The sequence below is a fragment of the Hirundo rustica genome, chromosome Z (genome assembly GCF_015227805.2).
Source record: "Hirundo rustica isolate bHirRus1 chromosome Z, bHirRus1.pri.v3, whole genome shotgun sequence".
In the NCBI taxonomy this organism is placed as follows: domain Eukaryota; kingdom Metazoa; phylum Chordata; class Aves; order Passeriformes; family Hirundinidae; genus Hirundo; species Hirundo rustica.
In genome coordinates, this window is record NC_053488.1 from 12,548,927 (window position 1) to 12,573,333 (window position 24,407).

At 38.9% G+C, this 24,407-nt stretch overlaps 1 protein-coding gene across 6 annotated transcripts in view; it reads left to right on the forward strand.

The window, feature by feature from the left end:
* The window catches only part of ANKRD55 (ankyrin repeat domain 55), a 46,872-nt gene that overhangs the window by 10,239 nt on the left and 12,226 nt on the right, over positions 1 to 24,407 (forward strand). For 3 of the 6 annotated variants that reach the window (XM_040090081.2, XM_040090083.2, XM_040090084.2), the window contains exons 4-9: positions 1,339 to 1,448; positions 4,700 to 4,760; positions 9,049 to 9,177; positions 14,106 to 14,156; positions 21,656 to 21,840; positions 23,471 to 23,638. In XM_040090081.2, coding sequence (XP_039946015.1) covers positions 1,339 to 1,448; positions 4,700 to 4,760; positions 9,049 to 9,177; positions 14,106 to 14,156; positions 21,656 to 21,840; positions 23,471 to 23,638 — 704 coding nt within the window. The remainder of the gene's footprint in view (positions 1 to 1,338; positions 1,449 to 4,699; positions 4,761 to 9,048; positions 9,178 to 14,105; positions 14,157 to 21,655; positions 21,841 to 23,470; positions 23,639 to 24,407) is intronic. The other 3 variants (XM_040090085.2, XM_040090086.1, XM_040090087.2) reach the window with 2 other exon arrangements.

Genomic DNA, 24,407 nt, shown 5'->3' on the forward strand with positions numbered 1-24,407 from the left:
AATGACATCCCTTGCACCTAGTTTCTTCCTGAAAATTCAGAACAGAAACAATGTTCCTGCTTAGCTATGCAATATTTAGCCAGAAAATAAGTGTAGAAAATAACAAAACAGGCAGTCTCATCCAGTGCAAGGAGTATGCCCCACTTAACTTGAGAATAAACATTTCCTCTGCAAGATATTTTTAAAAAATCCCAGAGTGAGTGTCACGCTTCTTTTTTACTTCCTCTTTTCCCGGTGGGGAAAAAATATTCTTTGGAAAAAAAGAAATTACTGGAAAAGATTTAAACCACCCAGGCTTCTAGGTTTCCATTTCTATTTTTGTGAGGGATGTAACGAGAGGTCCAGAGAGAATTCAGCTGTAGTATCTATCCAGACAAATGAATTCAGGGGAGTTGCTCAGTCAAGACTGCATGTGGCATTTGATGGTCTTGTACTTCCACCAAGAGGTCCAACAGGGGTGTTCTGATTCCACCATTCCACACATTTTCCCCAGAAATGCTCGTAATGCCTGTTTCAAAGTAGCTCATATGGGAGGGAATGGTATTGATCAATTGCCTGCTGAGGTTTTAACAAAACTCTTAAACTCATGCTTGATATTCTTCAGACTTAAGTATATGCAGAAAGATTTATGCAGTCACAACCAGACTGTTTACTTGCTTTTATGTTGAGGTAGTCAATAGAAGGTTTTAGTCCAAGAACTGATTAATCGCATTTGTTTTGATGCTGTTTTCAGTCTAACACAGCCAATAATACAAACTTCTTCAACAGCATTTGTAAGACCACACTCTAAGCTTTTTTACCATTGATTTGCCATACTTGCTAAAAATCTAACAAACAAAATCAGATTGAGTGCTCATCTTCCTGGTTTAATCTAGCATGATTGAATCCACATGCAAGAATATGTGTAATACTTGCTGCTGATACAGGAATTAACAGGTTTTTAATCACTGTTAGTACTTGCCACAGCTGCAGGAGAAAAAAACCAAAACAAAACCCCAAACAAAAAACCCAAACAAACAAACAAAAACCATAAACAAACAAACCAAAAAAACCCACCAAAAAAACCACCAAACAAGAACAACAACAAACCAACCACGCGCCAAAATACAGTGTAAATGAAACACTTCATCAGAGAAATGAACAGCTGAGGTAGTTTGAGACCCAGACTCCAAAGAGGAACTACTATCAGTGCTGAGAAACCTCTACTGAGGAATAAAAGTCCAGTTCCTCTGCTGAGAGAAATGGTTACAGTCACATGTGAATGCCTGCACCAAAAAGAAAATATCTGGCCATATACTTTTCACTTTCCTCTTTGATATGCTCCAATTTCTTTTTTAGGGCTGGCTGGAAGGCTGTGTCAGCCTGCTGAGAAACGGTGCTAAGCAGAACATACCTGACAAAAATGGGAGGTTGCCCCTACATGCTGCCACGGCAGAGCCTGATGTGAGGTATGTGCCCAGCTCCCACAGCTTGTGCTGGTTGAATCTCTCAGGTAGCCAGCAACCCAAGGAGAGCCCAGAGCAGCAATAATAGTTGTGACAGCTACACTTATGACCTATGTCTTTGTTTAGTGGTTACTGAAGGTGTTTGAGAGGTGAAAAAAACATTGTGCAATACTTATGTTCCAGAGATCAATGGCCAGGTAAAGTGAGGAGCCTGTTTTAATATCGCAATAGCTGGAAGAGAGAAAATAATTGTAAGAGAGGTTGAAATCCTGTGTTTCCCCTGCCCAGCTACCTTTCTGTCCTACCTACATGAAGTATTATGAGACTCCTTCTCTGGTCTTCTCCTCTGAGTAGCATGGCAAATGTGAGAAAAGTTTTCCACAAGACGACGTCTCTGAAATCCCCAGCCATAAAGGGGAAGTTAAAGATTGGTGGTCTGGCTCATTTTTAACTACTTTTACTGAAGGTAGAGTAACAGCCACAGAGTGCAGAGTGTCTTCACAAGAACTCTTAGAAAAGATTCTCTTTTTCTGATTCCAGCCTGTGACAATAGGAAGGTTTAATAAATTTTGATTTGTACATCTGAATAAATTCACTCTAAAAACTCCCCTAAGTAAATCATGCCTGAAGGTATAGAAAGTGCATGAAGACATTAGAAACAGGTAAAACATTCAGTACATGCTATACATTCATGTGACTTAATCACTGAGTCAATGATTTCCTTGCTGTAACCATATCAGACCAGCCCAGACATCTGGCCATTTCTGCTGATCTAGTTCTCCAGCCTTTTTTAACAGCTTCATTTATTTTCCACATTATCTTTGCTTTTCATGCATCACTTGGAGAGAATAATTTGAGATTTCTGCAAATAAAGGTCACTATCATTAAACAAAGCCAACACAAGAAAGAAAACAATGCTTGTCCAACACCACACATGTTGCTACGTGAAAGGGAGTACTAATCTTCTCTACCACGAGCACACTGGGTCCCCTGAATGTTTTTCATATTCTCCAAGGATACAAATAGACCTTTCTTTGCTCTGCACAATTTTCCTTTTCTTCTCTCTTCCCACTGGGTTTGCCCCATGCCCAGACACAGACCTGAAACAGTAATGGAGAGGTTTTTCCATCACGGTCGTTGTCAGTCCCTTGACTCCTACGTCCTTGCCAAAAGAGAATATGCAATGGCCAGTTGTGAAATGCTTTTGCAGCTAAATTTGAAAGCTGTCAGTCTGCTGCTACAACTTCATGTTGCTGGAGGCAGCATGGAAAGACAGAGACAGTTCATGTATTGATTTGATAATTGATTTATGTGCTCCAGTGCATTCCACAGAGCCCAACAGGCAAGGTGGAAAGAGAATCCATTCCTGATCTATGCCTTTAAGAGTAGATAGCAGAGAAACCTCAGCTGCTTGGTTGGGTATTTACGTATTTAAATGGTAGCACTTAATGTTGCCATAATGGTCTAATGGTGTAACAGTCAAAGTTTGTTGATGATAAAGATTCTAGTCAAATAATGAGATTTCTTTCACATACAGTGGTGTCATTGATCATATCTGGAGCTGAACCACAGAGCCCTGTATCAGATTATAAAACTATGTGATATGTGGGTTTTACAAGCATACTATGGTTATCTCACTTTTTTTTTCCTCACTAGTCAGTATTTACCAAGACCTGTTTTCAGACACTGAATTTCTGAGATTCTGAGTAATTTTCTAAATGACAGCAGAATCTTGCTTTGCTTTTACAAACTTCTACTAAACCAATCACAGCAATCCTAGTGTCATGCTTTTCAGAGTTCCTACAGTATGACCCCATTTAAAAAAGGAAAAGCTCTTTTCTACAAGAATTTGTATCCATATGCAAATGGATTTGAAGTCAAAGCAAAAGCCCTATGCTGGGATCTTCCCAATCATCACCCTTTAGGGACTCTACTTTAAAACCCCCTAAATTTGGACTTCAACACCTGAGGAAAATGTTACCTATAGATAAGATTTTTCACTTGCAGAATTGTCAAAATCATCCCCTAAGCAACTGTAAATATCTTCCTTTGAATAATTTGCATAGCTAGTTCTTTATTGCTGGTAGGGAAGAACAAATTTGATATGAAACATTCTCAGCTTAATCTAATGCACATACCTAAGCACAGTTCAGTCCAGAAAATACACTAGAAGTGGTTGAAGATAAAAAGCAGCAAAAGATTTTCATTCCAATCCAAGCACAGGATTTTATACAGTTGTTTCTGTGTTATCTTTACACTTAACAGATTTCCTTCCTTTGTACTTCATTATCTTTTACTTTCCTGGCTAAACACCATGTCTTCTTCACGTCCATGTTCTGAAGCAAATTCACACCTTCGGATGAGCCACAGGTTTGCACAATGATCCACTGAGGATACATCCTTCCTTTTGCTAGAAGCCTAAAAACTGTACATTTATATTAGGAGTGGCTTTGTTACAGCATATTACTGGATGGTGTTTTTCATTTCCGTGGTCCAGCCACGTACATGATCCAAACACTTGGCATCCTGCTTTAAAACACAACCATCTTTGCCAAGCCTGTAGTGATTTCAAAACATCTTCACAAGATAGCAAAAGGAAGAGGAAGTGTTAAAAATATTATTGTACTTGAATACCATTTTATGTAACTACTTTATTGTTCCCTCCACCAGAGGGGAGTGTTTGTAATCCAATATTCTATAAAATGTGAATGTGAGCATTGCTATATCTTATGCCATAATAATGGCTCTATTCCAGCAGACATTCTGTAAGGCCTTGTAAAATGTTGGCGTTTGTGTGTGTAAACATACAGCAAGCATGCATATACACGCATATGCACACAAATGTGTACACTACAGCATTACTCCAAGAGTTAAAGTCAATGAAAAATCCTTACAGAAGCTGGCATCTCTGTTACTTTAGGACATTATAAAATATGTTGACAGCAAATTGCTAAGCTATCAAGAACTGTACACATGTACAGTATTACACATTCTGATTCTAGCCCAGCAGTCAGGCACAAGAGTTATTCTGAGTGGATCTTCTTTTAATTCCAAGTTCTAAACTTCTGTCGTTACCATAAGCCATAGTCCTATTTGTTTTGCTCATATGACAAAGCTCAGACCTAAGATTCTGACCTGTACCCATCACTAATACTGATTTTCCATGAAATTGCACATTTTGTTTTTTAAAAAACTGTCAGTTTTTCAAGTTTAGTCAGGAGTACAGCACACTGATTTTGTCATTGCTTCCACAGGCTTCTGAGCTTGCTTCTGCAGCAGTCAAATCTTAGTGAAATTAATCACCAGGACAATGAGGTGAGTGAGCTTATGTTACAAGTCACAGTCCCTGGCACTGAGGGCATAGAAGCCATTCAATTTTACAATAAGGCTATGCACTAGTCAAAAATTTCTATAGTGCTTTTGCTGAACTCTGCAAAGTACTATTTCACTCTTCCTTCTATACACTATGCATCTGTAGGCTAATAAAACTTTTCTCTATTCAGCCAACTGTGAGGTACCTTGAATGTATCTCTCAAATAATTTGTCAAGAAAATCATTGCCCTCAAGTCTTCTGAAGTTAGACACTGGACCAAATCTTCACCTTTATCAATCGTAAGTGTTCAAGGCCAGGCTGGATGGAGCTCTGAGCAATCTGGTCTAGTCGAAGGTGCCTCTGCCCATGGCAGGCAGGTTGGAACCAGATAATCTTTAAGATCTCTTCCAACCCAAGCCATTCTATGATTCAGTGATTCCTTGATCCCATCATTCAACTACTGTTCTCAGGAAAAGTATCAGAGAGCTGGCATTACACAGAACAGGCATGGAAGCACAAAAATTTATGCTGTTGTCATCCGTGGGGAATTGTGTCCTGCATGTATATATATTGTACATATGAATGTGTTTTTCTCCAAATAGAGAAGCTAAGACACAAGAGAGGTTCTGAGTGTCTTTTCATATGTTTATCTTCTTTCTAACAGTTGCTCAAGGATGTGTCTCTTTTCCACAGTGCCAGAATTGCCAGAGGGGTGTTAATTTTTCCTCTTCCTTGCCCACTGAAAAGTTGGCAGACCCTGCTCACAACACCCTAAACCAGACATATGCAATGTCTTCATATAGAGCTATGTTGCTAATGAATTGCATGGAATGGTGAATCATCATTTCAAGCCATATATTTTCTGTAATGCACTGCTACATGCAATTTGTAACTTCTAGACCATCTCACTGTCATTTGGCACTGACAATATATTTGTTCAAGTGTGAGTACTAAGCCCTGAACACTTATGTTTTCTGAAAAATGTGGATCCTCATAAATTATTACAACTAACAGAGCTGTTCTCTTGGCAGAAGTAAAACACTTCAGTTTTCCCACTTGACACTTGAGAAAAACACCCTGATGAATGCATGAACACGTAAACAGTAAGAAATACATCTGGAGGTTTCATAGCTTCCACAACTGCGTCTTTCTGTGGGTTTATTAGTGAAGCCTGTGAGATGACAATATGAAGAAACATTCCCTGTAAAAGCCTTGAATCTGAGCAAAACAAGGGTCACACTGTATTTCTCACAGCCATTTCTTGAGGTTTATCCTTTTATGTCCTGTACTGCTCCTTAATTTATGAATGCGCGATTGTTTGGCTATGTCACCTCTAAGATTGTATTCTGCTGGGCCTTCAGTTTTGGCACTCTCATGCTTCCACTCACCAACAATCTGTCTCCCTACCAATGCCACTCAAGGGTGGCAGCATAAAGCACAAATGGTGCAGGCTAGGCAGCTGCTGCAGAAAGCCCACACGAGTGAGCTGCTGCTAAAAACAGCTCAATGCTCTTTGCTCAGCTGGGCAGTCCGAAAGGATACGTGGAATGTACAAAGTATTAGAAAGGAAATGGAGAATAAAACAGGAAGCTCTGTTTGAATCCTTTGTACAGCCACAAGGTTACAAGAGTAAACTGAAGAAAGATATGCGAGAAAAGGAACAGAAAAACGACTACAAAGGTGATAATAGTTACAGAGCAGCTTCCTAACGTGGGCAGGCTAACTAGAACAAACTATAATAGGACTTTCAGATTGGCAGCTACATCAGAGGGGTGATATAAACCCATGGTATCATAAATGGTGCAAAAGTGAAAAGATAATTATTCTTAACTGGTCCGGGGGTTTTGCATATAAAAATACAGGGACTTCTACAAAAATTATCAGTCAATAGTTTCAAAGAAAATTAAAATAAATACTTTTTCATAAAATGCATCATCACTCTTTAGAGGGCTGAATGTCATATGAAGTCTTTAGTCTGATTACCAAATATTAGGTGGCAGTATATTGTCAAGCCTTGTTTCTTATATTTTTGCACTAAGCATCTGCTACTGACCTCTCTGAGTTTTGTTGCTGTAGTATAGAGATTTTTGAAAACTATCCACAGTTTTACACTCTTATGTTACAGCTGATTCTGCTGGCTACCACAGTGGAAACAGAGAAAAAGTTGGTTTTTCAAGGATTTTTTTGGCCATATCAGCACGCTGAGAGAGGATGACAGAAAAACAACATGGTACACTGTAGTTCTTCCTTCTTCAGTAATTTTTATGTTCTTCAGGACTAGTGACGAGTAGTCATTGCCCAGCTGGAAATCACTTCACTGAAGCCTCACAGATTATGTGTGTTCATCAACATTACTAACTCTCATGTCTACTTACATCAATGGCAGAGCTCCCATTAATTTCAGTTGATACAGGAGTTTACCCTCAATTTTGGTTTTACAAAACTGAAACTCCCATATTGAAGCTTTGCAAACCCTAAGTAAAACCAAAACTGCTCTTATTCAACTGCTCTTTGTTATCTCCCATACCTAAACCACAAGGGAACTTAAGTCTTATGAGTTACATGATGAGTGAGAGAAATGAATGCTAAGGCATTCATGCTTTTAGTCAGAAAACCACTGCAAACAGCTTCCACTTCAATGCCCTGATAAGCTGTCTGAATCAATATAGCTCATACTTTACTTGAGTTGTTAACAACTGGCTTTATTGGGGTTCTGTTTCAAGTTTTAATTGGTTTTCCACTCAACTTTTTTTTTTTTTTTTTTTTTTTTTTTTTTTTTTTTTTTTTTTTTTTTTTTTTTTCTCCCCTCCTCTGCTTTTTATGCTTTTGGAAATCAGGCAATACCCTTGAAATGCATTTTTCTGGTAAGAGAGAAGACAACACCTGCCCAAAGGAAAATGTTACCACACCTGAAAAGCACTAGCAATTTGTTGGAAACATAATAAATTAGTCAATTTATACAGAAAATCTTAATTGTTATGGATATAGAGTAAAATACAGATGAGTGTAATGTCGGTTTAGGGCAAATTTGGGAGAAAACCCTTGAACAGGGTCCCTCTGGGGAGCAAACTCAAATGGCCCTTCCTCCTAACTGGTCTGCAAAAGAACTGCTTCAGAGAAAAGTGGAAAAAAGCTATTTATTTAACAAACAAAGTGCCCATAAGCATAAAGAATGAAAAATATGAAACAATAAAACTTTTCTTTACTCTGAAGTGAGATGGTAAATTCAGAAAGTCTTTGCTATGTGTTACTTCAGCTCTCCTAGTCTCTTATCAGTCCTTCCAGACGTCTAGGCCCTGGTGGGCCTCAGGTGCAAGCTCTTGGTGTTCTTCTGGGTTTTTCAGTCCAGAGTAGGTTTACCAGTCTTTTTTTTAAAAAAAAAGGGCGGGGGGGGGAGGGAGCCACCCAACTAGTGCAGGGTATTCTCTGCTTTAGGTAGCTAAAACTAAGAATAAAGCAGATCTCTGTGCCGCAGTCTGTCCAAGCTGCTGACGTACCACAGTCCTGAGAAGGAATGCAGAGGAGTGAGTGCTGTTTTCAAAACAAACTTGGTGCCTTTTCTTTGCTTCACTCTCAAAACCAGTCTTAAAGGTACAGAACTCAATATACAACACAAATAGAACAGATGATTGGGGATGCAAGCATTATAAAGTCACCCTAACACAAGTAACAATGCTGAAGGTGCAAATATAGGCCATGAATTCTCTGATCTATTAAAACTGACTGGATGCAGCTAAGATGGAATGAAAATGCAGCTGAACACCCTACCATTTGCTTTGTTTTCTCCCTGAAGAGTAAATATAAAATGTTTATATCTTGACTTTATTGTGGACATCACTCTGTCAGTTCCGTAGCTTGCTGACTAGTGCCAGCTGCAGTAATAGCTTATTTATTTTGGATCAAAGATAAGACCAAACACAAACATCACACTGTGTAATGCTGAAGCATCAGTCTAAAACAGGCTTTTCTTGCAAAATTCAAGCTGAGCAGTGAGGAACTGTCCCCTGAGCCATCATGGCCCTGACCACATTATTTATAACACGCTATAGGCACATATGGAGGAAGCATTTGTATTTGTATCCATTTTCTGTGATAATTTCAAAAAGCTAATTGCTTGGTTCCCCCTTGTGACTCCCCTAATTCAGAAACTGCTACTACTTCAAATCAAGGTGAAGGGGGAAGAATTTTTCCACCCTGGATGGTTTCAGGGCTGCCTAGCTTATCTACAGAGACTTGAAGGGTGCTCCTGTTAGTGACAATAATTTGCCCTCTGGGTTTGTGGCTTTACAGGGAATGACTTCACTCCACTGGGCTGCATTCCACAACAGACCCCAGCACACCCAGACTCTGCTGCACAAGGGAGCAGACCCGACTCTGGTGGACAAGGACTTCAAAACAGCTCTGCACTGGGCAGTACAGGTGAGCCACAACACGGTCCTAATGGGATATTTATTGAACTGCATTGGCTATTATGGTGTCCTAAATACTCCGAAGGAAATAGTTTGGGCTGTAGAACAAGGAAATTGGATGCTAAGTATACCCACTAAGCCCCAGCGTTTTGACAGTGAGTATGGATCAAGGATCTAGCGTCTTTGGAAACCAAGGTGTACCTAATAGAAGCTTAGCCCGAAAGTTCTCATTTATCTCAGAGCTACGTGTATGTTTCATGTTAAACTCGTGCTAATTTTTTTTTACCAAATCAGGGTTGCAGAAACCAGCAGCTTACTTGCCAAGGGCCTTTGGGAATTAAGTAATGTAAACACAAGTTAAAGAGCTACAGCTATGAAATAATTAGCTGAAGGGTTGAGACCCTACTTATCTGGAGACTGGAGAAGACATGGAGCTAAACACATTTCCTGTTAAGCTGTTCCTATCTCATATGCAAAAGAACATTTTCAAATACTTAGGCCATCATTAGAGAAACAAACCATAAAGGTTTAATATGACATTAAAAACTGTATTATGTAATTGTCAGTAAGTGATATAAAATATAGCATAATTTACTGGTTTTCCAAGTTTACTGCAGAAAACTGCCCAGATGAAATTTTATGTTTTCAGTTGCTCTCTTGCCATAGCAAGTTCCCGTATCAATGTTCAAAAACACGTGCACATGCACATGCACAACAGATAAGCCAAAATAGAACTCACACAAAAATCCAGCAACATTTTCATACATTACCAAATATTTGTATGCCCATCTTTTGTTCTAAGTTTGCTCTTCTTAAAAGAAGTGTCAACAAGGAAGTTTAAAAGTTCTGAACTGCCATATGCTGTGTTTGTTATGGGATAAGGACATCCCAAAAAATAATCTGTTTCCTACAGCCTCACAAAGATGATTAACATATAGTAGGCTTAACTTTTTTTTTACTGAAGTAGAGGTATATTTTGAGCTCTGAAACTGGTATTATTTCAGAAGTTTTGTTCTTCTTTCATATTACTCAGTCTAAAATTGGACTTGTTATTTGCCTTGGGAGAATAAAGGTATCTACTCTACTGCCTGCAGTGTATTTTTACCAGGCTTATTCCAGTTCTGGCTGCTTCCAGTGGAAAACCTCTGAATCTCGTCCAAACTCCTGCATGAGAGCCGATGGTCTATATCATAGCTCTGGGGACAAACTGGACAAACTGTCTGACAAACAGAAAGAGAAAAGTGAATCCACTTTAAAACCTACAGAGTTCCCCGTCTTCTTTAAACTTTCCCTGATTCTGTATTTTTTACGTTTCATTATTTAATTCCACTGCCAACTCCCACCTCCACCCTTCTCTCACAAATGTTCTGATTAATTCTTGAGAAATGGGGAAGTGGGAACTGCACAAAACTCACTTGGCCTCAGGTAGAAGGAAGTCACAAATACCTTCTTTTCTCTTCCTTTAAGTTGCTCCCGGAAATCAGGAGGAAGTATGCAGACTCACACACACACACACCCCTTTTTCCCTTATTGTGACATTTCTGCCATGAAACCTTGTAAATTGGAAATTCCTCCATCCACATGCTTCTCCACATTCTAGGTCCAGAGGTTGCAGCTGAAATACCAGAGCATGAAATGGATCTGTTCACATTTCTCTTACTCAAGAAAGAAAACTATTGGCCAAGAATAGGACTTTCAGCCTGTGCTCTCTGCTGCTCTTTTAGGCCCAGGAGATTTGGATGCTGTGGACAGGCGCAACTTTCTCTGCTGTGACAGAGCAGAACAACAGCTCTGCTGGTTGGGATCATCATTATGTCTAATAGCCTCCTCTGTGACTGCTGGAAAGGGGATATTTTTCCTTTAAGAATTGTATAAATGTCTTCAGAGAACAAGAAACTCACAGAGCTCAGGCAGTACAGCTGCAGGGGTTATTTTTGGCTGAATAGGGCTCTGTGTTTAATTTCTTTTTTTTTTAATGCAGTAAGGGGACGACCAGACACTGCACAGAAACTTGTTTCAGAGGTTGCGGGAAAGAGGCAGCTTGTGCACACTGGGCTGAAACACAGAGTAGGACCATACGAAAACCATTGCCTACCACTCAAACCCAAATTCCTGGGCATGGGGCATATTTCATATGAAATCATTGTTCCTTGATGGCTCTTTCAAAGACTGCTGACTTCCATCAGACATCATAGGATGATTAGTCCCATTCACGTAACCAAACAGACCTTGCCCACACCAAGGTCTGCTCTTTTCAACAGCTCAAACCTGCCATTCAATTTCACATCTTACATGCAAATGTATCGGTGTCAAAAACACTAATCATTACTGTTTGGTGTGAGTCTATCTCATGCCACATTTTTTACATGTGCAATATTTCTGTGTACTGGTACAGACAGGCCTATTACAAGTGTCTCAGGAGGTATTTCGCTCCTTTAACTTCAGCCAGCATTAATTACTCTAGTGAAAAGAAAGTACACCTGTGAAAAAAAACCCTGTTAACTGATACTGGGACAAAGGGTAAAGCTATTCTAACAATTCTAGATAATGGTATTATTGAAATCCATGTAAAATGTAATATATACCATACAGTATGAACTATCATACTACGTAGTACTATACGGGAAGAGTACTAGTAGCACCTTGGAAACAGCCTGGGAAAATTTGGAATCTTGCTACATTGCCTTGCCAATTGTCATCATTTTTACCAGAATTTTCTTTGTCTTGTCCTTAAAGACTCTGGCTCCCAAAGTCATATGATTATATGAAAATATCAGCTTTCAATTAAGAGTAAACAAAAAAACAGGTGGTTTTTTTTTTTTTAAGTGAAGAAATACATCCCTGTAAGGATAAAAAGAAAGCAGCTAGGGAGAGGCTATTAAAAATAATATTCTGCCATGGGGAGATGTGCTTATGATTTTTAAACAGGCTGATTTGGAGTGAAAAGGTCTAAAAAATTAGAACCCAGTATATTTGTTCCATAGCAACAGTACAGTTATTTCATTCCTCTGTTTCCAGAGAAGAGAGTGAAATACCTGTATATATAAAACACTCTGTAAAAGAAATGCGTAAGTAAGTATTAATTTGTGTTTGGCTGACCCAGCACTGCAGTTTCTCTGTAGCTGTTTGGAGGTGAAAGCACACTTAAATGTCAGGATCTCTAGGAAAGAATGTCTCTGTTGCTGCAGGACATCTCGAGGACATGGCTGGCTATCCAGCCAGAGCAGAGGAAGGGGGCAGGGAAGTCAGTGGCAGCTCAAAATCTCTCCCAAGGGATCATTTCTCTCCTTCTCTCTGCCCAGCACCCCATTTTTTCATGTGGACTACATTCAGTGGAAGAATACAGAGACTTCCAAAGACATCCTGACACCCAGTGAGTGTTTCTGTACTGCAGATATGTCTGTCATTGGACTGGCCAGAAAAGGTGCATTTGCTGGGCATGGTTCACTGTCTAATTGGTTTTCGGCAGATTTCTTTCCCTGAGAAATTGTACTTCATTTTCCCTTGTTTCATGCAGTTTTCTAAAGATGGCATGAAAGGAAGAAGAGTGATTTCCTTTTTTATATCACTAAGCTTTAAATACCATTTTGACTGTTAAAAACAAGTAAAAAAGATATTCAATTTTCATTTTTTAAGTATATACTTTAAAAATCACTTTCTTGTGTAAATATTGTCATTCCAGCAATGGTACAACTCTTGCTTGTGGAGCCTGGAACATTGCATAGCAGCAGGGATCTAAAGAGTGAGCTGTTGAGTAGCAAAACAAGATGGAAGAGAGTTTGCAAATAGTTTTGAGTAGGAAAGAAACTTGCTTTAATAACAACAGAAGCTTTTTCCATGAAGTGCCCTAAATATTTGTGACACTATCTGCAACAGTGAATTAAATGTGCTTGAGTCTTGGCTCTGGCAATGAAGTGAACTATCATGGGACAACCTATGTCCCTAATACTCTCTTATTCTCCCAGACAAGATGGTCATACATAGACCACCTACTGGGAATGATCTGGCACTCATATTAGCTCCAGGAACTGGTAGGGAAAGTATTAATTGAGCCAGGCCTAAACCATGGTAGGGAGGATTTTAGGAATTACTTGGTACAGACAATTAAATTCCAGCGCTGAAGGATGTTCCTGAGTGCTACTTCATTTTCTATACATCTGCAATCTATTTCTTCACTTCAACTTATCACAGAATCACAATCACAGAATAAGCTGAGTTGGAAGAGACTCAGGGTCATTGAATCCAACTCCTGGCCCTGCACAGGACACCCCAAGGGTCACACCATGTGCCTGAGAGCATTGTCTGAACACTTCTTAGACTCTGTCAGGTTTGGTGCTGTGACCCCTGCCCCGGGGGGCCTGTGCCAGTGCCCAGCCACCCTCTGGGTGAAGAGCCTTTTCCTAATATCCAACCTAAACCTCCCTTGACACAGCTTCAGGCCATTCCCTCAGGTCCTGTCCCTGGTCACCACAGAGCTGAGATCAGTGCCTGCCCCAGCTCTTCCCTTTACAAGGAAGTTGTGACTGCAATGAGGTCTCCCTTCAGTCTTCTCCAGCCTCCAGGCTGAAAAAGCCTCTGGATGTTCTCTAGTAGTTTAATGTCTTACATTGTGGCACCCAGATCTGCCCCCAGCCCTGGAGGTGAGGCCGCCCCAGTGCAGAGCAGAGGGGACAATCCCCTCCCTTGCCCGGCTGCCCAGGCTGTCCCTGCTGCCCCCAGGACACACTTGGCCCTCCTGGCTGCCAGGGCACCGCTGGCTCGTCTTCAACTTGCCACGGACCAGGACCCCAGGGCCCCTTCCATGGCACTGCTCTCCAGCCTCTCATTCCCCAGGCTGTCTGTTCATGCAGGGCTGCCCCAGCCCAGGTGCAGAATCTGGCACCAGCCCTCGATGAACTTCACATGGTTGGTGATTGCTCATCTCTCTGATTTGTTGAGGTCTTTCTGCAGAGCCTCGCTGCCCTGGAGAGTGTCAACAACTCCTCCCAGGTTTGTATCATCTGCAAACATGCAGTATTGATATAAAAACTCACCAATACAGCCAGATCATCAGAAAAAAACTTCTACTGAAATGATAAGCTGTTAAAAAGTAAGTCCTTTAAGTATGAACATGCAGTGTAATTGTTCATGCCAATCCAACGTCTGAGGTAATCAGCTGCAGAACTCCCACTGAGCTTAGCAGGAATTTGTCTTGGGCAAAGCCTGTAGGTAAGTATGGGATAATTGCCAGATCTCTTCCCAGCACACAGTCTATGTGTAACTCCACAGTGGATGCCAGAATATGAGTAATGTACATGCAACACACTTCTTGCATATCTATACATGTCCTGATCTCTTACGCCTGGCAAAAGGCACTTGAAGGCAAATGCTTCCATTTCTCTGATAGAATAAATCCTTATTCTTCTGTAGATTTTAAAAATTACCTCCTTCCCAAAGTATGTAAACAGCTCATTTGGAGAAATCAGTCCTAACAACAATGCAATAGCAGGGGAAAGCTGCCAAGTGATTTTAGTCATAGTCATTTACACGGTAAATCATATGCACTTAGACTCCAAGTGAAAATACTCAGAGGGACTTGGCCAGTGTTTAATGCAGTGTTATGTTTGAGCAAAGAGAGGGTGAGAGAGGCAGGGACATATGATAGCCAGAATCATGCCTCCATGACTGCCTTTGTCATTTGGTACCTTTTTGCAACATACATTAAGGCTGCTAAAAGGATAAATATTTAAAAAATACCATGTCCCCTAGCTGTACCAGAGGCAGCAATGCTCTGAGGACCACAGGACAAACTTTGCTGTACACCAACACATTCCATTTCCAAGAATACCAAAAAGTCAAGCCAAGCTGGGTCGTTCTGACTCTGCAGAGCTGCTGTCTCAGTGGGTGTGTAAAGCTGCAGCACTTGTGTTAGGAGAAGACAAATGAGCTTCTCTCTGAGCTGACTGAGTCTCATCAATATAACTACAGTGGTGTCAGTAGAGTTGTTGTTAATTTGTATTGGTTTGCCATCAGAAATACACCCTGTGAAGTGCCTGGGCTGCATTCAGGGAATCTCTGGCACAGTTCCCCTGGCAGGAGGAAAGGTTAAGATTGTATTATGACTTGTTTCTTTCCTCATCACAGAGACCAGTTTTCCATGTCCTCTCAGGGCAGAGAAACCACAGGGTGTTCTGAATTTTTGTTCACTTCTCCACTGCCAATTTCAGCCATCTAGCAGCCAGGAAATGACAGCAGTCAAGGTAGAGTGAGTGTGTTTCCATTCTTAGCTTTCTCTAGTCTTGGGTGCAGAGGGGGAGTACAAAAGTCTTCAACAAGCCAAACTGCCAGTATAATGACATTTCTCATTGCACCGTTTGCTGCAGACTAGAAGCAACACTACGCCTCTGTTTTTGAGTCTGGCATTCTCCATCCTTAAAACAGCAGACACTGCACCTACAACAAGATAGGCATATGCTTTCTTCATACTGCCTTATTATCTGATTCCAACCCGACTTACCCTCACAGTTGAAGCAACATTTCTCTTGCTATGATTCTAGGATGAAATTCTAAATTGTATTACAGTAAAAGTAATTATATGATACACTGCTACATATGAGGAAAATGGCACTTCAGTGAAATTAATCACATAAGGGAAAAAAATGTTTTGGAAGAATAGTCGAGTTTTGCCAGTATAACTGTAACTAAACATAAAGTTTCTGCCAGAAGAGCCTTGAGTTAAATATCAAGGCATTTCAAGATCCATTCAAGAGATCCATGTGGAAAACAATGTGAAATGGTTTCTGCTTTTGCTAAATACTGAATTTCAGAATAAAGAAAAAGATTGAAAAGTTACTTTGAAGGGAAAGATGTATTTACCAACATAATAGTTTCAAGTGGAGCTATAAAGGAAAAAGACCACAGACAAGCTATGTTTTCGAATCCTGCTTTGGGTTGCTAAAAAAATACTTTAAATGGCTCGTGTTTCTTTATTTCAGCAAAGGAGAAAAAGATTTTGGTTTCTTTTGGCTGGTTTATTTTCCAATGGTCCTGTTGGTGTTACAGTTGATTTCAGAATAAAGTATTCTGAAAGTATTCTATGTGTGTCTGTTTGTGAAGGATAAGAAGAAAGACAAAAGGGCTTGGATTCTCTAACGTAAAACTCAAACAGCAATCAATGATGCACGTAGATGGTTTCCAGGAGGAAGCTGGAAGTACTTATGTAAATGTAATTAATTTTGCTTTTTTATAAAAGTGAGTTACCTCCCAGAGTAGTGCAGTGGTAATGGTACTTGTTTGTTGCTGCCGAAAGGAGTGAAATAATACTTAAAATCGCAAGCCACTTGGGGTGGAACAGAAGCCATCAAAGAAAAGGTCAGAACTTTGGGTTTATAGTTGTGGAATTGAAAGATGAGAGAATTTAAAAGAGGAGGAAAACACAGGCCGACCTAAGGTGCAATGCTAAAGATAAGATGCAACATCAAGAGTTTCTGGTGGGGAATTTCCACCTAGCAAAATTATCTATAGATATAGGAAGGCTTTAAACTGCATGCTAATACAGACAGACAGTAAATATAGGAGAATTAATACAACCTAACCATATAATCTCCAAAGGCATTTACTTGGGAGAAAAATATTTTATCTGGGTTTTGTGAGACCAGTTAAGTGGTCCATAGCTTCTTCCTCTACCCCTCCCACATCTCCATTACTGGTAGCAGGTTTAGCAGACTCTTTTCATATGACTCCTCTTCAGCTCCCCAATATCTAGGTTACTGGAATATTCTGAAGAGAGGAAAAAAAAAACCCTCCATATACAGTGCAATGAACAAAATAAAACATCTCAATGTTTATGACTGAAGACATGGCAGAATAAAATGCAGCATTATTGTAGAATATTATGTAAGTGACAAGAAACTTTCTAAATAAAATTACTGTTCTCCTTATCAGTTGGACTTAGAAAGGGCTGAAGTATAAGAACTATGGCCATAGTAACAATGAAGGTAAAATGAGTAGACTGAAGGAAGCTGAAAATAGCTGAAAGAAGTGCCTAAACCAGAAAAGTGTCCCAGAGCTTCAGGATTCTCCTCATGGCACTTGATTCAATAGATATTTCCTGATTAATGGTTTTCTTATTTGGAAAGCACTCAGAGATGCAACTCTCAGAAGTCTGACTTTTATTAACCAATTTACAGAAACCAAAGTTGTAATCAAGTTTTAGAGCTAAATACCCAGTTAATGAATTGGCTGTTTGCCACTGTCTGGAGATAACATAAATCTCAGACAAAAATTTGCATAAAGCACAAGGAGAGATTTTCTTACAGGGGTTCATGGTTCCAGGCTTTAGGACATTTTTTCTCTGTAAGTCATGGTTTGGAACAAGTAAAGTACCCTAGGACAATAAAGTATGTTTAATTGAGATGAGGGATCTAAGAAAGAAAATTTCACTGAGGAGAATCAATAATGGGTGGAAGCAGGTAAAAGTGTGAAAGATGGGACAAAAGTGTAACAAAACCCTGGGGGGGAGGGGAGGAGAAGGCCTGCAAAACTATTTAGAAATATGTAGCAAAAATGACTGATAATCTCTGAGAACATCTGACTCTCTGCTGAAAAGAATTTGAATACAAAAAGGGAAGATGAAATTTAGTGATGCATACAGTAAGGTTACAAAAACACATAATTTTCCTATGGTAAATTTACCAGAGGACATCCTGGTCTAACAATAGTACTGTGGTAAATTTACCACAGGAACACTACATTTCCACATCTCAAACCTGTTAATCTAAGAATGAGGGCACTTTGTAAGCATTTTAGGAGAATTTTGAGTAAAATTTAAAATAGCCAAGATGAATTTAAAGATAAGAAGGATTTCCTAAGAAGAAAGAACTGGAAAGCCACTGAGCAGTCACCCAGTATTCTCGTTCAGAAGAAGGTTAAAATATTAGGAAATATTCTTCGATTACTTAGAAAATGGAAGTAACAATTTGATTGAATTGTTAAAACAAGGCAGAATTTTCATAGCCACCTTCAAAGCAATTGTTGCTTCCTCGGATAAGGAGCTATTAGGTATAGTATGTTTGAATGTCAATTAATCCATTTAATCCCATGTAAAAAACCACAAAAATTCTGAAAAAGTGACAACAATATAAAGTTCATCACATGGCACAGAAGCCTTGCTAAGCATGTGGCAAATACAGTCATCATTAAAAGTCTAGTTCTTTGTTCCTTTCTGGTTTGAGCAGTACATGCAAGTTTAATCACACTGAATGACATCAATAACACAATTTTTACAAGCACTACCTGTTATAAGAGACCCAGAATTCAGTCCAAGATGGCCTTCAAGGGGAAGAATAAGGAGTGATGTCATCAAAATCAACTGGGGACTTCTATGACACATCACATCTTATCAGCCACATTCAAGACAGTTCAAATATTCTTTGGAGTGAATATCTCATAGATAGTCCAACCAGGGATGCATCATAAGAATGTTTTTAGTTGTTCCATAATGAGGTGTCGAAATACAGAACACACATAACCCACAGTTAAAATCAAATTCCAGGGACACCAAGTACTTCATGAGTGAGGATGAAATTCAGAATTATTTTGATAAACTGTAGGAAATAACTGAAATGAATAAAATAACATTGTATATAGAATTGTGAAAAAGTTTTTTGTGCAAAATTAAGAGTAATAGACTAGCAGATTACAAAAGTGAGTAGGAGTTTAAATTATGGTGTTGATATAAATCAAGCAAACATCATTCTGGGACATATTTACAGAAGTATAGTACATGTGGGCTACAGGAAGTCATTTTCAATGTTAGGAGAGAAGCCTCTGCTGGATAATTATGTTGTTTGGAGTGCCATCGTTGGAAAAAAAAAAAACTGTAGACATACTGGAAACAAGCCAAAAGAAAGCACCAAGTACGATAAGTGGGTTGGAGAACTTGACCTGCACAGGGAGGTTGAAATGGTTTGTTTAGTCTAGAAAACAGAAGATTGGTGGGAGACAGAAGATTCTGTAAAACTATAAAATGCCGGTAAGACCAGTGGGAAATTTCTTATGTGAATGCTAAGAGTTGTGCAAGAACATTGAGCGACTGAAACTGTAGCTGCAGGGTGTGACATTTGGACTTAGCAAGACAGTGTAAAACTGGAGGAATAGTAGAGTCACTAGAACATGAATACCGAAGTAGTAAGGTGCTAATGTTAATTATTTTTTGTATCAAAACTGACTTAGAGAAGGACGGTAACAGATAGATATTTATTATGGTAGTACTAGAAGTATGTAATAGACTTCTGAATTTAGTTAGCCCTGAATGTGACTAGAGATCTTACTAATGTCAAAGGTGAAAATATGGAACTGGGAATACTAGTGTGGAGGATATTGGTATCTTGCATATAGTATCTCCCCTTCACACAGGGACTGGACAATCAAAACATCAGTTATTCATAGGACTTCATTATTCATGAACATGAGGATCAGCACTCTTCATTAGATATTCAGACAACTATAACTTAATGACAACTTGAACATGGTTAATTAGGATGTTACAAAATGCTGGTCATAGAAAATAAGCTTGGATTACATTATCAAGATTAGACTCTAAATTAAACATCTGAGTAAACAAAGTACATGTAAAACAAAATTCCTGTTTTGATAAATTAAGGACATGTTTTGATAAATTAAAGAAATTCTCAGCTGGACTGAGTAGTGAGATCAGAATGTTCCAGGGACCTGGAATGTATCCTCTCAATAGTGCAAAATATGGCAGGAAGCTGAATCCCAAGACCAGAGGAGAAAAGTGTATAGCAGAGGCTTGAAATAATGGATGTCTACTCAACTTTAAAAGATATATTTAGAATAAATAGCAATCTTAGAAAATTAGAAAGCTTAGAAATTTTGTAGCTTAGAAAAAGCTACAAAAGTACAGAGAAGCAAAAGAAATTGTGTCTTAAAATCCAGAAGACAAGAGTATGATTAAATTTTGAATAGGGCTGAAAGGAAATTACTTTCAGGAATAAGACTTGATATGACTCTTTTTTAATATTTTCATAATAACTTGGCACATAATACAACAGCTTTGTGATAAAATCTACCAATAATAAAAAACTGAAAGACAATAACAGGAAGGAATGGGGATATATCATCATACAGGGGTATGGATCACTTTTAAATCTTGAGTAATACAAATGGGAGAAAATTGAATAGGACAAAATGTAGCACTTGGGTGCTAGTAATAGAAGGTCCTTCCCAAATCTAAAAACCCTATGCTTGGAAACAACTAAGGGAGAGAAGTTCTGAGGGGTCATTCCAAAATGACTAGGAGTTTCTAATGGGACACAGCTGTGAATGAGGCAAAAGCTGTTCTATGACATACCAAAAGAGGTATTTCTAAGACAAATAAGGAAGAGCAGTGTCACTGTATAATATCTGGCAAAAACATCTTTGCATGAATAATACAGTTTTAATCATTCCTCTTCAAGGAAACACAACTGAAACACAAAAGGAAAAGGGTTACTAGGTTAATGAAAGAAGCAGTAAGCCTATTTTTTTTTTAAAAAAGCAAACTTAAAAGACCATGATTGCTTAGAGCAGCAAGAGAACAATTCAAAAGAGATGTGATGATTGCCTATAAATACATCTGAAGTACAAGTACCATTAAGAGGAAAGAAGTATTTAATCTAAATAATCATGATGGAACAGTAACTAAAGGATATAATCAACCCTGAGTATGAATAGAAATTAGAGATACAAATCATTAAAACAAAAAAGTTCTTGAACTGTGTTCCTTCGAGAATAATGGGGGCAAAAAAAAATCTAATTGCCTTTAATGGACAAAGTTTATGACAGGGATGATGTAACATAGCTTCAAGTGATTGCAGGGATTTATTTCATTCAATAATACAGAAAGACCTTTCCAACCTTTTGTTTCTGTTGTTTTATAAAACAGTAATTAATTCTTTTGCTCTATTTCCACTAAGGTAGGGTATAAAATGTTCAACCTCATTTGCAGGTTGGAGAACAATGTCGACATTTTGTTAAGACACCAGAGCAAACTAGCTAAGAAAGTTTTCAAGAAGCACTTGAACAAATATTTGACATGGCTTTTCTAAGTGTACTGAGAGACTTACAGATATGGATTGGTTTCCTGAGGTTCTTTTCAGCCCTAAATTTCTATTGGAAAATACAAGCTTGTGTTTCTGGACTCTGGCTTAGCAAAACAGCAAAAAACACAAGTAATTGCTTTTAAGTAATTTACACTTTACAACTTCTGCAGATATTTGCAGTGGTTCATTATTTATTATTTTTCCAGTGTCCTGAATGTTTTAGAAAATCCATAAAATAAGTACAGTTGCCTGCTCGAGACTGGAAGATTTTGGCTTTCGTATCTGCAGATTCTGGTATAAACACAAAAGAATACCATTAGTGTATTGAGCATTCTCTAGCAGAGAAGATGCAGCCTGGTGTGAGCTCCATTGTAAAACAGTTTCCTTCTCTGAACTTCCTTCCAGAGTGGCAACAGAATTCTGTGTTCTATCATTCTGGACCACTGGCAGGGACCGTCAATAATAAATTATGATGATGAGAATGGCAAAACATGCATGCACATTGCTGCTGCTGCTGGCTACAGTGATATCATCAGTGAGCTGGCTAAAGTCCCAAAGTGCAACCTGCAGGCCCTTGATGTGGATGACAGGTAACCATGGAGACTCTGAAATTGCTGCTTCCTTTCTAATAACCTGAGACCAGCTCTGTTTACTATATAATCATGTTTCCTGTTTCACAGGCCACGGCCTAGCAATGCCCTGCAATCCACAGAGGAGTGTGCTTGTCCAGAAACACTGCAAACCAGTCCAGCTCATATATATTGTACTTAGTATGATAACTGACTAGAAGGAATGATTGTCAGCTTTCTGCTTGTGCTAGAAAAAGAGAAGAATATTTGTGTAAGGACTTTGCCACCAAGTTTCTTTCAATCAAAAGTGAACATTCTTTTCATAACAATAGAATGGGATCCTGCAACTTGAAGGCAGTATCCTGCTGTTATTTGTATTTAAGAAATGGAAGTGTTCTCTTGTTGTATTTAAGACAAAAATACCATACTCCTATAGCACATAGGATGCCCAACTTCCAATCTGAAAAGACCTGTGATTCCTTCTGTGATTAAATCTCTATTTCATAAGTACAGAAGAGTCATCTTGCCTCTCTTTCACCCCACACCTACCTTCCTTGGAACTTTGCTCATAAATTTATTTAATGAAAAGAGAACCAGCTGGCTGTTCACATTGGTTATTCTGCTCAATGAAGCAAAAGCCGAGGTTTTCTTGGCTTAGGCCTTCAGGTACTTAAAATAATATCATTCTTCATGGAAAAGTGCAATAAAATGAACAGGGTTCTGGAGCAGTTTCTTAAACATTATTAAAACGTAGTTGAGAAGTCTGTGTTTCTATGGAAAGAAGAGCAAAGGGAGGAGATTGCCTATACTATAAAGTTCATTAAGATATGGCCACCTATTCCACGTGCACTGATATTTCCACAGAATATATTATACTTGGAGAGGGAAGACATAAGCTTTTCACTACAAACACATATATAAGATTTTCATTCTATTGTGTTTCAGATTGCACCCAATCTGAAATCACTGGGACTGAAAAGGAATTGAAAGAAAACGTCAATTTTATTTTTTTATTCTTAAACACTTTTCTTGTGGTGTTGTCTGTGCTTTCAGGTTTTTCACAAGAGCAAAATACTACAATTTGGAAACTGGACAAAAGTTTCCAAATACAAGATGCAAATTTTCTGCCAAGCACAATATGAGTTTGATTCTCCTGCAGAGATTCAAAACAATTATATGTGCTCTGGTCTGTGCCTATCATAGAACTCAGAAACTGGAAAAGTGGCAGTCTGGTAGATATGTTCAGTCCTTATCATTCATCTGGGAGAGGCTTCTCTTACTACCTTCATGGAGAGCCCTGTGCCAACCATTGCTAATTGTGGTTGGTGTGAAGATGAGCAGTGGACACTATGAAGGTTTTTTTCAAATTCTGCTCTGAAAACTTTGGGCACTTCTACGCTACAATTCCAGCTGTGGAAGAGATGCTATTATGTAATGTATAGGCATTCTGCAGCCCCATATCTACTTTATCTGCAGCTAAATAAATGCAGCTACAATGGTGTGGAACAAATGGGCTGGAGAATTTCTTAAAATATATGTTATGAATTGGACAAGAAACATACCCTGTTCACACTTCACTCTGGTGAAACCATTAATGGTTTCAGTTGTAAGTCTATTAATCTATTTTAATGATACTCGCCCTTTCCTGTAGGACTCCTTTGCACTGGGCTGCAGCAGCAGGGAAAGCTGACTGTGTGCAGACACTGCTAGACCTGGGAATAGACAGCAGCCCTCGAGACATCAATGAAAACACTCCTCTGACATACGCAATATACTGTGGGCACACGGCATGCATCAAGCTGCTGTCTCAGGAGAGCAGGTAAAAGTAAAGTTCACATCTTGCTGCTGTTGCCACTGACCAGAAAACAAATTTATTGCTTTTTGAATGCTGCTGAAGGGTTTGAGCCCTCGGTGGCGTTTCCTTGATTCATAGGCAATACCCATTTCATCTTCCACCAATGTTGCAACATTACAATCACTTCTCTACTGAAGATTCTTCACGGAGGTTGCAGTACTCTGCAGCAGCAGAGGGTTCTGAAGATGTGCATATAACTCTTGCTCAGTCACTTTCATGTAGAAAATTTGTATAACGGAACAATTTCACCTCTCAGATATATGTAACTTCCATTTCTTTGAAATCTCTGTGCACTGTCTATGTACTCATGTAATCAGACAGATAGACTGAACACAAAAGCAGCTTTGACAGGCAATAAAATCTCAAGTCTTCATTCTCAGAGTAAGGGTTTGGTAGTACTATCCTAGCCTTCTTTAGTTCTCTACCTTGATGTGGTTTTTTTTCTGAGTTCTTGTCTGTTAAAAAAGTGTAACAAAAGACTTAGTGGTTACAATATTCCTTTCTTTGTATTCTTCCTTATTCTTTGCTGTTATGTAATTAGTTTCCATTCTTCTACTTCAAGTATGCTCTTAAATTTATCTCCCGATTTCTTTGGGCTTTCCCCTCTTTTCCAGTCAGAAGTTAGTATTATGTCCTATGTTCCAAATGTGAGACACAGGTGATATTACCCTCCCCTTTCTTTCACTCTATTAGAGAAGGTCAGAGATTAGCCAAAGTATCATCTCAAACCCCT